Source organism: Cladophialophora psammophila (genome assembly GCF_000585535.1).
Source record: "Cladophialophora psammophila CBS 110553 chromosome Unknown aczJe-supercont1.16, whole genome shotgun sequence".
In the NCBI taxonomy this organism is placed as follows: Eukaryota; Fungi; Ascomycota; class Eurotiomycetes; order Chaetothyriales; family Herpotrichiellaceae; genus Cladophialophora; species Cladophialophora psammophila.
In genome coordinates this window covers 131536-145690 of record NW_006912937.1, presented here as the reverse complement: position 1 = coordinate 145690, position 14155 = coordinate 131536, and the positions used below count along the sequence as shown (strand labels likewise).

Genomic DNA, 14155 nt, shown 5'->3' with positions numbered 1-14155 from the left:
GGGCTGATGGCCTATGGAGGAGCAGGGCAAGGAACCAGGGGGGGACGGGCATGGGAAGACCACTTTACCTGGGTGCCGGTGCTTGATCAGGTGTGTACAATGCGTGCCAGGTGATGCATGCTTACGCATCTACTTTCTCATCTGTGATGATTCTCTCCCCGGCCCACTGGCGAATTCATTGGGCTGAGAATGCAGGCGCTGGCTGATTTCCTGGCCGCACTGGGAGTTTGATGTGCACGGCAGGTTGATTGGTTTCAGGATCGTGAATCAATGCAAATACCCCCCCCCCCGGGCCAAAAAAATCGGCCGGTACCGTAGCATCGCACAGCCAAAGCAATAATCCCCAGGCATGGCGCCAGGCGACGCCAGGCCCTAAGGTAATGGGGACCCCCGGAAGGACGGAGGAATGGGGAGGCTGAGGCGCGTGAGGCGGCTGAGAGCTGCAAGGGGGCAAAGACGCCCGTCGAAGACTTAGGTCTAGAATTATTACATATTCATGCCTTCCTAGGCATGGCCGTGGTTGCCTGGTAAGGCTCCTAGGGCTAGTTTCCGGGGGGCCCTTTCTGAGTGACATGCTGAGGGCATCCGCATCTCTCTGCTCATACAGTAACTGACTTGGCGTTATTGGGGCTGTTTCCTCTTGGTCTTCCGGATTCCGAAGTCCATTCGTTTTTCTGCCAGATCTGGTATGTATCATGTACGACAAGGGAGAGATGGACAGCATATCGACAATACGGCATGCGGCATGCGGCGGACGTCGGGGTTAAGAGAAGGGCCCGTCATCTCGGAGAGAGGGCGCTTGGAAGCGTGCGAGTTCTGGTAGATGGTATGTACTTTGCCTCTGGGACAGGATCGACTTGCCAGAATAGAGAACGCAGAAGTGAGATGGACGTAGGGACAGAAGTGAACATTGAGTGAGTAAATCGACCTTTTTCTCAAAGTGTCCGACAAGAATGATGGGCTTCATCTGCAACATACCTAGGTACGGTAAGGCTGGGGAGGCTCGAGGTGATGACGGTGATGTGGGCGGGAGATGGGAGGTGAGAGGCGAGAGAGGTGAGGGGAAAAGTGCGGTCGCTGCGCTGTGTGCTGCACGGGTGCTGCCACCGCTGCTGCTTTCACTTCATGCCACAGTGTTCGCAACAACATTCACTCACCCAACCCAACAACCACCTCAATGTCCTCGTCTATGGAGGTTGGATTCTTGCACCACCATCTTGTTCCTTGAGACACGTTATTTCGCTCTCTTTCCCCTTCCATCGCCTCTGAAATGCCTACATCATTGCTGCTCCCCTCGCTGGTCCTCGTACTGACCTGCGTGATCAATGTCCAAGCTCTCTACGGCAAATCATCCCCGGTGCTCCAAGTTACAGCAAAGACATACGATTCACTGATTGCACAGTCTAATCATACCTCCGTATGAACTCTCGCCTTTGCCCCTCATCCGTTTGTGGAAGTGCCAGTTGGCTGATCGTCGTGTCAGATTCTCGAGTTCTACGCCCCCTGGTGTGGCCATTGCCAAAACCTCAAACCTGCATATGAAAAAGCGGCAAAAAATCTAGCTGGCCTGGCCAAGGTCGCGGCGATTGACTGTGACGATGATGCAAATAAACCCTTCTGTGGTCAGATGGGTATCCAAGGCTTTCCAACTCTTAAGATCGTCAGACCAGGTTCTAAGGCAGGTCGGCCTATTGTCGAGGATTATATGGGTCCTAGGTCTACAAAGGGCATTGTTGAGGCGGTCAAGGACAAAATTCCAAATCATGTCAAGAAATTATCAGGTGATGCTTTGGAGAAGTGGTTGGACGCAGAAGAGGCTCCGGCCAAAGCCATCGTATTCACGGATAAAGGTACAACCAATCCATTAGTCAAGAGTTTGGCCATCGATTTCCTCGGCAGCGTCGCGTTCGCCCAAGTCCGAGACAAGGCTACCGCTCAGCAGTATGAGGTATCTGAATTTCCAGCCATTCGACTTATCCCTTCCCATGGGGCTCCTCCCATTCCATACGAAGGAGAAATCACTCGAGACTCCTTGGTGAGCTTCTTCAGCCAGGTTGCTCCTCCAAATCCTGATCCGGCACCGAAGAACGCAATGTCAGCCAAGCCATCAAGCAAGAAGTCCAAGCCGAAGTCCTCATTATCAGCTTCAGCTGCATTCTCGAGAGCTTCAGCGGCGCACAAATCTTCCGACTTTGAGGAGCATCTCGCAGGCTCTAGCACCATCGTTCTTGACGACCACACTCCTACCAAGTCCCCTCTGCCAGTTACTGAGGTTGAGGAGAAGCCGATGATTGTTCGAGAAGCCATTGCCCCGATCCCTACGCTCTTTACATCCGCGGAAGTAGAGGCTGCCTGTATGATGCCGAGAAGCGGTAATTGCATATTGGTGCTACTCCCCCCGTCGCAGGAAGCACCATCCGAATCAGCAACTTCCGCATTAGCAGGCTTCGCTGAAATCGCCGACAAGTACAGCAAGCGCAAGGCTAGTATGATACCTATTTACGCAGTGCCTGCTGACAACCAGGCGGCGACCCTGATCAGAAATGACTTAACCCTTGGACCAGAGGATCAAATGGAAATCATCGCAACCAATATGAAGAGAGGTTGGTGGAGACGATACCCAAGTGACTCTTACGATGTTACCGACTTGGAAAACTTCGTCGATGCTATCAAACTCGGAGAAGGTTCTAGGTCCGAACTACCCGCTGGTTTTGGTATAATGACAGAGAAGGCCTCGGAACCTGATACCACAGAGACGGTCAGTATTGCTGAGCCTGTTGAGTCCGTTGAAGGTGGTGAAGGAGTTGCCGACCCTGAACCGGAACAAAATCCGGAAGCTGAGGCTACTGATACTGTTGTCAGTGTTGCCGAAGCGGAGCCTGAACCTGAAGGTACCCCGAACATGAAGCATAATGAGCTGTGATCATCAAGGTGAAGAACTTTCGCTTTATTCACCATGTTTTAGCTCATCTGCGCCCACCCAAGGCTTTCAATAAGTGACTCTTAGATCTTTATGATCATGCTTCCAGCAGGTCTTACGGAGCTCCTTGACAAGAACTTTTTTCTCTGTACTCCTCTCTTCCTCTCACCGTTCTCTCACTTCCATATCTTCTCAAGTGACTTCTCTCATTTACCTTTTTACCCCGGTTTTCAAGCATTCGAAAACTTTTTGGGTGATTTTGAATGACTTTTATTCTTCTCCCTCGACTTAAATTACGTCCAAAGCTCTCTGACATTATCATTCGCTTCTGCTCACCACGTCTCGGTGCTCCTGTCATCCTTACTATGCGACGGATCGAAAAAGCAACCCCGTTATTTTGATGGACTTAGCGTCTTGGATGATCTGGGTGCCCTGGAATGACACCGCTCCATCTTTTTTGTCTTTGATCGCGAAGTCTGCCTTTGAATTATGGGTTCTGGTCATTCTCTCGCACTTGGTATGCCGGACGACCCGGGCCCAGCCGTGCCATTACCGATCGACTCTATGATCAATCCATCTCAAAGAATGGACATCGGCTCTCAGACTACAAACACAACCGTACCGCGACCGCAACGACCCCTGTACGATGTCACACTCAGAGTTAACACACAGACAAATCTTGTTGCAGGGCATCATCTTGAAGTCTCGATGATGCTACCGGAGGCATCTCAACCCAAAGTTCTGGTCGGAATGGGCGATGACTCATTGGCTCCAGCAAGAAATAATTCAGAGGTTCCCGAATTTGCGTCCAAAACTATCGAACAGTCCCAAGTCACCGAGCCCGAGACCAAGGCCATGACGGAAAATTGCGAAAACCTCCGTGCCGCCATCAGAAAGGATCTACAGTCTGGTTGTTTCGAGATACCGCCCCTAACCGTTCAGAAGAGTAAAGCCCGAACTCGCAACCTGGCGTGTTATCAGTTCCCTCCAGCTGTGTTGCCAACCAGCCTCCCTTCACGACAACGACAACGGTTTAATCGATCGGCACTTCTCCCCGATAGCAATCTTCCATTCTGTGCTCAGATCATGGAACATGTGAAAGACTGGGCGGAATGGGGAACAAGAATTGCAGACGACCAAAGACGGAAGGAAGTCTTAGATCATGTCTTTGCTGTTCTGTCAAAGGCCTGGTTTGAGGCCTTGCGGCTTGGGTACAATCCTGGCACGACCGACACCAGAAGGACGGCACCACAAGGGCCAGCCAGGCGCTCTGCACATCGTGGAGAAGAAATTCCTGCTGGTTTACCGCGCGGAAGGCCTCGCTCAAAACGAGAGACAAGCCCCTCCAAAAAGCCCATCTTGGTCGCGAGTCACAGAGACGGTCCTGCTTGGGCAATCACAGAAGGAGAACTGGAAGAAGCTGGCATCTCCGAAGGTCAAATACGAAGACGGGCAGCCGCAAAAAACACTCTGGAGGTTGGCGACAAACTTTTGGATGAAATCCTCAATGAGTATCATGGAAAGATCCAAACAACTGACTGGTTCAGGATCATGGATATCACATATCTAAATCCTAAGGGACGAGATCTCATGATCTACTGCCTCTACGAGGTGCTGAGGATACGGAGCAATATTGAGCAGCTATGGAAGTATTACAACTCCTTCACGACACCCAGGCAGAAAAATAACACTAAGAGACGCATCGATGACGAGCAAGAACGCCAAAATCTATTCATGGCTCTAGCATTAGAGCTCAACGAAGGAAAGACTTCGCCAGGAGACCCAACGGCCTCTAATATCCCGACCAGTCGAGAAGGATCAGTGGTCGTTCCGCAAACGACAGCTGCAAATGAAACAGTTCAGCCGAATCAATTCGATACCCTTGTTCAACTGATCGATACGATCGTTGACGGGACTGATATTGCTTCTATTAATTCCAGCTTTGAGTTCTTTGAGATTTCGGAGGATGACCTTGTCACTGACGTTTTCATCGAAGAGACGTCAAACAGTCTCAACCGGTGCAAGCACATTTTAAATGATTTGCTGTTTTTGGCACGAGAGTGGCTCAGGTTGTCAAAGAACGCAGAGCCGCCTATCGAGCTGGATACAAACGTCGATTTGCGTGCACAGGTTCAGAACGCAGAGCTGGAGATACTCGAGAGAAAAAATCTACTCAGGAACCTTCTTCCTTCGCTAATCGTTGAGCGGGAGGCGACCAGGAAAATTGACAACGAAGACGGCGCCTCGACTGAAGTACATTCGCCTGTCTCTAACAATCGCGTTCCAACAGATGATAAGTCAGTGACTGAAGCCGCAAGTCCAGCACCGTCCAAGAATATCGTCAAGCACCATCTCGACCTCGATGATGGAGAGGTTCCATTGCCACCTACGAAAAGGCAAAAACCTAATCATGAAGCAGGCCATCTAGGCAGCCCACTTGCCGCACTCGGCGATGGGCAGGTCAGCCGCAACCTCCATGAGAGCGGCAAGTCAAATATCGAGAACAAGTCGGATGTCTCCGGGGCCCGTCATTCGAGTCAAGCAAGCAAGGAAACATGCCGCAGTCTTCTGGTCGGACTTCGCGTGCCATCCCACTTCAAGCCAACGGATTTCACAAGCAAAAGAATCTTCTCCCATCCCAAAGGTTTCAAATACCGGTATACAAACGAATCAAACTTCGCTCAGCGGAGGTCAATGAGAGAAGATCTGGAGACTTATGTGGGATTTTCGATGACAAAGGGAAAAAACCAGGACCCTGACTTGCGGTTTGGGAAGTACCACGCCTTTACTGATCATCGGGGGGGCAAGGGCACGATGGTCATCCATGGTATTTGGGACTTGGAGGACGGAAACCAGCCAGAGGGATTCGAATGGTTCTACAAAGGCGATGGTACACGTCCGTCCGAACAGAAGAAGGTATCGCCGCTTCAAGAGGCAGAAGTCGAAGAAGAAGTCCTGCCAATCCCACCGCCATCTAAGAAGTCCGTTGTTGTTTTAAAATTGAAGAATGGCATACGCTTGAGACAAGAAAGCGACTCTTGCTCGATAACCGGTGACGCCCACGGCACGGCCATCGACTCCCAAAGCAAGAACAAGACAGGCCCAAGAGACAAGAACAAGAACAAAGGCCAGGACCGATATGTGCGTTTCACTGCGGAACCGCCAGCGGCTGTGCACACAGATTACAAAGAATCGGCACCGATCAGTCGACCGAAACGAAGAGCCGCTGCAAGAAAGTCTTATGTGGATGATGAAGATGATTACGTCCCTTCAGAGTAATACGATGCTGATTATTGGTGCTTGGTCAGTGCTGCTGAGATTCTGTCAATGGCTTTGGATAATAGATCTGTGCCCCCCCTGTGCTGAAGGGGTGGTCGTGGTGGTGGCTACAGGAATGGGTTGACCCACCATCATGATCGGACATGTCAGCGACAGGCTTTTGTGGTCATTGACGTCTAATATCATTTGCTTGTTATTTCCCTTTCCCCCCCCCTCATGTTGCTTGCGTACGTTACTATTGCTTCGCATCGGGGTTGCAAAGCACAAAGGGTGCCGGTTTATGCAGAAAGGTCAATTACTGCCCTAGGCTTGCTCTGTTTGCTTCAGAGATATGTGGAATCGGACGGCAAGGGACATGAGCGAGCAAACACAACTTGCGATGTGGAGGTTATGGTGGTGGCAGCGATGGTGTTGTCGCTGTGATAGACCAGGGGGGTCTTTGCAGCCATATCATCATCGAACATGAGGACTGACCTGGGAGACTTTGCCCTTTCATTTCTTCTATTCCCTTTCTTTCTTTTTGTTCTCTTTACTTTGCGCGCCCGGTCCCGCAGTATTCCATCGGAGGAACCGTTAGAGAATATCTCAAATGGAAGGAGGGAAAATGGCGCCGCGAGGATCTGGACGGCGATTTCATTCATGCATCCTTCCCCGTCGGACGCTCGCTCGAGCATTCGAGATACTGGAAGAGAATCAGAGGGGGATGTGTGCGTGTTTCTGGTTAACTCTGCTCTTGAAATTGAGCTATAACGTGTCCACTTCTCTTCGCTCCCCCTTCGCTTATCCTGTTTTCTCTCATCCTGCGAAGTGAATTTCACCATGGACTTTCGAGCAAGGAGGTGTGGGTTTTCATACCTTCCTCTTCTTCTCCGTACCCTTCTTTTTCTTCCTCCTCACACCGTCACCCTCTGTCCCCCCTTTCTTTTTCTTCCGCCTTTCCCTGCCGTGATCATCGCCTGCACTTAATCGGTCCATACCCCGAAGGCCATCTTCTGCTCCAGCTTTGTCGTCATCGTCAATTTTCCTCTTTAACTTCCCGGCACTTTTGACGCTCACGACGTTGCTATTGCCGGCCGCGCGGACCTGTCGCTCCGCTTGCTCCCAAGCTCTGTTGTCTGCTGCGCTGGTGGTTGAGATTTCGTACCTGGATCGAGTTAAAGCCTTATTAGTTCAGAGGACATCTCCCAACCCTAAATTGATCTTGCGTGGCTTGAAGGGTAGAGGGGTGGAATGGGAAAATGAGTTTAGAGATTGACGAATTTGGATAGGTTAACTAGTGTGCAGCAATGGACGGAAGAGACTTACTTGTCAAGCGGCAACGCATCGATCATTGCCCTCTGTTTTTCTCTCACCCCAGGATCAGCCTCTTCCCCATACTCTTCCGTATCACCCTCACCATTCACCGGTCCCAAGGGGGCAATGTGTACTCTGCCACCAACAGGTTTCGGTTCTATTGCCTCTTCACCATTTATTTCGATTTCTTTTTTCTCGCCCAAACTCGCCTCTACCTCTCCACTGACAACCGCCCTCAATGCCGTACTTATCTTCCTCACAACCTTCACAAACATCGCCAACAGCTGGTTGCTTGGCAAATTGAGCTCTTTTTCCACTTCCCCGAGGTCCTTCCTCTGCAGTCCGATCGCCAGCAATATACTCTGCTGGACACCTGATAGGTTGACGTTGCAAGGCGGGAGCTTGAGGCGGACAGTAAAATACAATTGTGCGAGAGCGGGGAGGAGGTCGAGGATTACGTGGTAATCAAGCAGGTTGTTGGCGTAAGATTCGAGACGGGCGAGGTCGAACGGCGAGAAGAGGGCGTCGAGATCGACTTTCGTGAGTGGTCGGACATTTGGCAAAGATGGGTCTTCGGGAGCAGACTGTGTGGCTCGTGAGGCGGATTCAGAGATAGATAGACCTTGAACTGAGGGAAAGGTACGGAATTGATATGACAACAGAGTAAGGAAGCGTCTATGGAAATCTTGCGCGTAGGCCGCAAGCCATGAGTTGTCTGTCGTTGTGCTGGTTGAGAGGGGCCGGAGCATGACGCAGGAATGTTCGCCCGTCAGTTCGTTGGGTGTTTGCCGCAGATAAACGGGTGCAAAAGAATGTCTCTTCCAGAACTTATGGAGCGGTTGGGTCAAGCCGAATGAGACGCCGAGATAGTCCAAGTGGTCAGGTCTTCGTTCGGAGAGTTTGCTGAACAGCGGCGGCATTTGATGTATATCGCGGACTCTGATGTTGTCATCTAGCAGGTTGGATTCTTCGAGTTCCGCATCTGTGACGCGCGGCATGTGTTCTGTATCCTCTATTGTTGCTTCGTCCGTCTCCGACAACGAGGTGAATTTGCCCTCATAGAAGTCCCTTAAAAGCTCCAGCGCCCGTGATCCGTATCCCATGTTCAAATACTCCGGATTGGTCGCGATCCTTACTATCCGACTTCCTGACAATCCGGCAAATTCTGAATCCTGGAATTGCTGACTGACCAGCCAGGGAATCAAGTCTCCCCCGGCTCTCTGGCCGCGGGACAGGCTGCTCAGGACAGACTTTTTGCTGATTCGACCTTCTAGTGCAACTTGAATGACGCAGAGAGGTTCAGGTAGTTTGTTGGCGTCCTCAGGTATAGGAGGGATCAGGACGAAGAGTTGATGAGCTGGGGCATCGGACATGAGTTGAAGGTCGTTCGGAGAATTCTTGTAATGGGAAGCAACATAAAGCGCCATCATTTGCTGTAGGAACTTTTCTGAGACAGGATGAAAGGAGAAGAGGGTATCGCGGTTGACATGAACCAATTCACAAGCCGAAGGATGAGGCGTCCCTTGAGTGTTCATTTTCGACTTGGGCAGGGTGGCATCAAGACACAAGAGCCGGTTCAACCATTTCTCAACCGCATCGCCAGGTGCGTAACGGATGGGTTCTGACAGAGTAATCTCTCTCAAACTTCTTCCACCTGCATAGACTTTTTGACCGTCCTTAGAGGCCTTGCCTGTCGCCTTATCCGCAATCTCGACGTCGTCGCCACTAGCATGAACTCCACCTCTAGATTGCTCTCTCAGTTGTTGGATGAGTTTCAGCGATAGCGAACGGCCAGTGCCTTCATACCCATTGATGGTGGAAGCCATGAAGACTAGATACGGTCCCATCAATTTCCGGACCAACGGCAGTGGAATCGCTGCTGCTTCGTCAATTACCACCAGTTCCGCTTGACCGAGAACATGGGCATCTTGGGGCTGGATATACTGGATGGTCTGCCGATGTTGTCGATGAACGTTGATCCGTACGATGGCTTTGTTATAGTCCGGATTTGTGGATTGCAATATCGTATAGTCAACATGATCCATATATTCTAGCGTATCGAAGCCTTTGATGATGAATTCGAACAATGTCTTCAGATTTTCAGGACTTGGAGATGTGATGAAGATATTGCTGTAGCCATGAGCTATTGCAGCAGCAACGGCCACGCCAAGAGCAGCCGATTTTCCTCGTCCTCGAGCGGCTGTGAGTGTGACCGTGCTCCGGAGGGTTTTCTCCGATATGGCGTCGACGAAAGTGAGAAGAGCCTTCGCTTGGTCGACAGTTTTGGCCAAATTGATCAGAGGTCCAACAGGCCTGCTATCAGCCAAACTGTCTTTAATTTCCTTCAGCTCTTTCTGCGTCGGTAGCACATTTTCAGACTCGCTGCTCGGTGGTGGCAAGGGTTGAACGTTCTTTCCTCCAGATATGGGCAGAACATTGAGCTCATCATCCACTACTAAGCAAGACTCGCAATTTCCTAACGACAGGATGAATCTCTCGTTGAATCTAGCCACCACATCGTCGTGCGCTTCGGTACGATATCTGGAGTGGACATCCATGGACATTGTGTAGAGCTGCTTCAGACTTTTCATTCCTTTCAGCAGGAGTAGAACCAACCCTCCGCCTTCCACTGTTTCCACAGTTCTGGCGAGGAGATTCGGGGTGATGGCTTCAAAGTCTTGGAGAATGCACATGCCATATGTGTTTCCGAGAATCTTGTCCGTCTCTTTGTAGTAGACATATCGAATATTGTGCAGAGTAACGAATAGTTCAAAGGGATCTTCGGTATCGGGATCTCGAATACCTCTCTTGATTTCTTTCCTGATCTTCGCTTCGCGCTTTTTCCGGTGGGAAGTGAAGCCTAGGAGGTCTTTTTTGTAGGCCCAAAGGACGGATCTGTTCTGCTTGATGTCGACTGAGGCCATGATATAGTGCAGATGGACAATAACATCCTTGGCTCGGTCGCCCACAACGACGATGAAACTGCGCTTCTTCTCCTGAACACCATTGCGAATGAGCGCTGGGATGCGCGAGTCAATGGCTTTTCTGGGCATCTTGGGAGTCTCCCGGCCCCCCTCCGCTTGAAGCCTTGACGTACAGAGGGTGTGGAATTTCTCAAATAGCAAGTCTTCCTCTCGATTAGTGTCGGTAAGAAAAAGTTCAGAGCATCTCCAAAAAATTTCGCCGCAGTTTCCCGTTTGAGAAAGGTGTGGGGTGATAAGGCTTTCTCCTAGCCTTGCCTTGCCTTGCCTCAGCCAGCTTGGTGCCAAGGTCCAAGCAGGTCCTAGCCTCGCGGCGCCCCAGCCTCGTCTCGGTTCAACATACGAGGTACCTCGTAACTTGGTTCCCACGGCACCGCACTGACTGAGTGCGTGCGCGACGGCCTTCAACACTTGACCCTCACGCCTTTCAAAACTCTCCAATGATCCTTATCAGAGCACGCTGAATTCGTGATGTCGCCCGATAGAAAGAAATTGCCCATGCGATCCCCCTTCTCAAGGCATACCTGCTCGAATCTCTTGTCCCTTTGACATTTCATTCAGGCGCAAGGGAAACGGTAGGACATCATGGCAACGAACCTCGATATTTTGTGTTTCTCGTGAGTATTGGAGGCTTCATATGAGCACGCGCTGACTGTGCTAGTTTGTCATTGCTGTCGGCAGCATGTCTCGCACACTTAATCCCGATTTCGCCTGCCTTCGACCGACCAGTTCACACTGTGATCCTTGGGCTTACGGCTTGTTCTTTCGCTTTACCGAGTGCCAGCCGGGCAATACCTCAACTATTTCCTCCTTCAAACCCAAAGCAGAGTCAAGGCCAATACAGCGCCGTCCCCCTAGAAGAACTCGGCGCGGCCAATGGAAGACTGGAATATTCAGATACAACCTCAACGCAACCTAGACATACTGGCAAGGTTCGCATATCGGTGTTGAGCCTGGCAGTTTTCGCCTTGTCTACACGCATAGAGTTGTACCGGCGCATATCTCAGGCGACAGAATGCACTATCGACAGCGTAGAAATGTTTCTACCATTCATGTTGGCAGTCTATGATTCCATCAGAGCCCAGCGCTCGCTTGACTTGCACCAAGAAGAAAAACCCGACAGTTCTGTATACGAATCATTACGTGCAGCTGCCAGAACCTACATTTTAAGACCACGAACTCGGTATCTCCTGTCTATCTTTATGGTCTCGTACGGATGCTATCTCACGCAAGGTCTATGGGCCTCAACCAACTCGACCTATATCTGCACCCTTGCCCTGGGCGAACCGAAGACAATTCCCATGATGCAAGTTGGTGCCCTTGCACTGGATTTATGCCTTGCCGTCATCGCCTATGAGACTATTCCAAAATCTGACGGCAGGGGTCTTTCAGGACGACGATGCGTAGTGCTCTGGAGTTCAGCCATGATTGCCACGTCAGTTATTTGGTCGATCGCGGCTACCGTGGTGTATTTTTTCAAGCCCGAATATCGACTCTGGCTCTTATTCCTTTTGCCGCCACTGGATGTTGGCACAATTTTTGCTATGGCATGCTATGTTTTTCTTTTCTGTGTCCTATGTATATCGTTTCTCCATAGTGTAAGTGCAGGTAGAGTCTTTTGCAGAACTTGTACTGACATCCGCAGATCATGACTTACGGCGCATTGGAAATGACAGCGTACCTTACCGCATTCACCACTACGATACCCGCATTCGAGTTTATTTGGTCACATAGAAATCCCTTCCCTCAAACGCCATCTTCTGCGACGACATTATCCTTTCTCTTGATCTTTTTCGGCCAATGGGCGTATCGTTGGATACAACAGGAATTGGGTGACAAAGACCCGATGCGATCGTCTCGACAATTCTTACTCTTTGTCGTCCTTTGCGTACTCATCTTTCCCCTTTGGTTGAAGAAAGACTATGTCCATTTCCATCCCATTGATATGCTCATGTACGACGCCACGCTCCATCATAATAAGTATCTTGAGACAGTGGGAAGCACTTCCTCGCTCGCAGAGGCCGTTAATGGATACACCCAACGATACAATCGGAACCCTCCCCCCGGATTCGATGTCTGGTTCGAATACGCAAAAAATAGGTCCGTATTGATAGTGGACGAATACGACCAGATCTACCATGATTTGCTACCTTTTCGCGCAATCTCACCCGCTGATCTAAGGAGGCAGACATGGGAAATGGTATCGAATCCGTGGAATGAAATCTCGGGCATCACCATCCGAGACGGAGAAGCAAAAGTGCAAGAGAACGTCCTGCCCACTCATCGATGGATGCTTGAGGGTGTCGCTGTTCTCATCAACAGTTTTGCCCAACACCTCCCTGATATGGACTTGGCCTTCAACTTGAACGACGAATCGAGGGTCGCTGTACCGTATGAGCAGATCAAATCTCTCCGAGAACAGGGCCGAGCACAAGATAAGAGCGGTAGCTCAAGTTGGTCCAATGATCGTGCAGGCGGATGGCTGCCAATTCCCGAAACAGAGCGTACAGAAACTGTCTTTCGCGACAACTCCTGGCGCAACAGTTTCCGTGCCTTTGGCTCAATAGGCTGTCCCCCTTCCTCCTTTGCACGGACTTCGCCACACATTTCATCCCAATCTCACATCTGCAGCAGCTGCGTGGCCCCACACTCTCTGGGCCAATTTGTGGGCAACTGGTCTGATGCAGCAGACATATGCCATCAACCAGATATAGCTCATCTCCACGGCTTCTACCTCTCGCCTGCGGCATTCAAGACCAGCTACCAGCTCATGCCAGTCTTCTCTCAATCTAAACCGCATGCCTACAACGACATCCTGTACCCTTCCGCCTGGAATTATATGGACAAAGTCGTCTACGCGCCGACAAACCCCCAAGGTACACCTGGACAAGAAGTCTATCACGCGGGTTTTCCGGACCTGCCGTTTGAGGAGAAAGAAAACATTCTCTTCTGGCGCGGCGCCACCTCTGAGGGTGTCTCTTCAGACAGCGGTGCCTGGCGCGGGATGGCACGCCAACGCCTTGTGCACATGGCCAACAATCTAACCAACCACCCACACGATGCTGTGACCGTCCTCCTTCCCAGTCCCGCCGACCACTCCAAATATCAGTATCAGACAATCCCTGGGGCCCAAGTCAAAAAGCTTGGCTTGCAAACGGACATTGCAATTGTTGATTTCATCGCCCGGTGCGGTGGCAAAGACTGCACCGACCAATCCCAAGAATTCAATCTGGTAAGCCCCACGGATTTCCAGGCGCATTGGCGGTATCGATTCCTGTTTGACCTCGACGGCGCCGGTTTCAGCGGCCGCTTTTTGCCGTTTCTCTACTCGCACTCCCTCCCGTTCAAGACAGCCTTGTTTCGCGAGTGGTACGACTCCCGCCTCACGGCGTGGCTGCACTTTGTGCCACAGGACATCCGGCTGCACGACGTCTGGAGCAGCCTGGCGTACTTTGCGGGCGTCAACGGGACCATGTTTGGTCACAAGATCTGGTGGAAGCCACACTTGAAGGAGGCCGAGATGATCGCCGAGGCCGGGCGCGACTGGGCGGCCAAGGTGCTCCGCAAGGAGGATATGGAGTGTTACTTTTTCCGCCTGTTGCTCGAGTGGGCGCGCTTGTCGGATGACAATAGGGACGAACTTGGCTTTGTACTATGATCCCTTTTTATTTCTCCCCTGCTT

The 14155-nt window shown here is 51.0% G+C and overlaps 4 protein-coding genes across 4 annotated transcripts; 3 read left to right on the top strand and 1 right to left on the bottom strand.

Moving 5' to 3' along the window:
- Window positions 1-1270: 1270 nt before the first annotated feature.
- On the top strand, window positions 1271-2923 carry A1O5_09326 (uncharacterized protein; the record flags this gene model as incomplete). Its single annotated transcript, XM_007749905.1, has 2 exons — window positions 1271-1417; window positions 1484-2923. The coding sequence occupies 2 exons, from the start codon at window positions 1271-1273 to the stop codon at window positions 2921-2923; spliced, it is 1587 nt and encodes a 528-aa protein (XP_007748095.1).
- Window positions 2924-3505: 582 nt separating this feature from the next.
- On the top strand, window positions 3506-6199 carry A1O5_09325 (uncharacterized protein; the record flags this gene model as incomplete). Its single annotated transcript, XM_007749904.1, has 1 exon — window positions 3506-6199. One exon carries the CDS (start codon window positions 3506-3508, stop codon window positions 6197-6199), a length of 2694 nt encoding a protein of 897 aa, XP_007748094.1.
- Window positions 6200-7048: 849 nt separating this feature from the next.
- Window positions 7049-10545, bottom strand: A1O5_09324 (tRNA(Met) cytidine acetyltransferase; the record flags this gene model as incomplete). Its single annotated transcript, XM_007749903.1, has 2 exons — window positions 7049-7343; window positions 7505-10545. The coding sequence occupies 2 exons, from the start codon at window positions 10543-10545 to the stop codon at window positions 7049-7051; spliced, it is 3336 nt and encodes a 1111-aa protein (XP_007748093.1).
- Window positions 10546-12121: 1576 nt separating this feature from the next.
- A1O5_09323 (uncharacterized protein) lies at window positions 12122-14131 on the top strand (the record flags this gene model as incomplete). The annotated part of the gene is made up of 1 exon (XM_007749902.1): window positions 12122-14131. One exon carries the CDS (start codon window positions 12122-12124, stop codon window positions 14129-14131), a length of 2010 nt encoding a protein of 669 aa, XP_007748092.1.
- Between the last annotated feature and the right edge of the window lie 24 nt (window positions 14132-14155).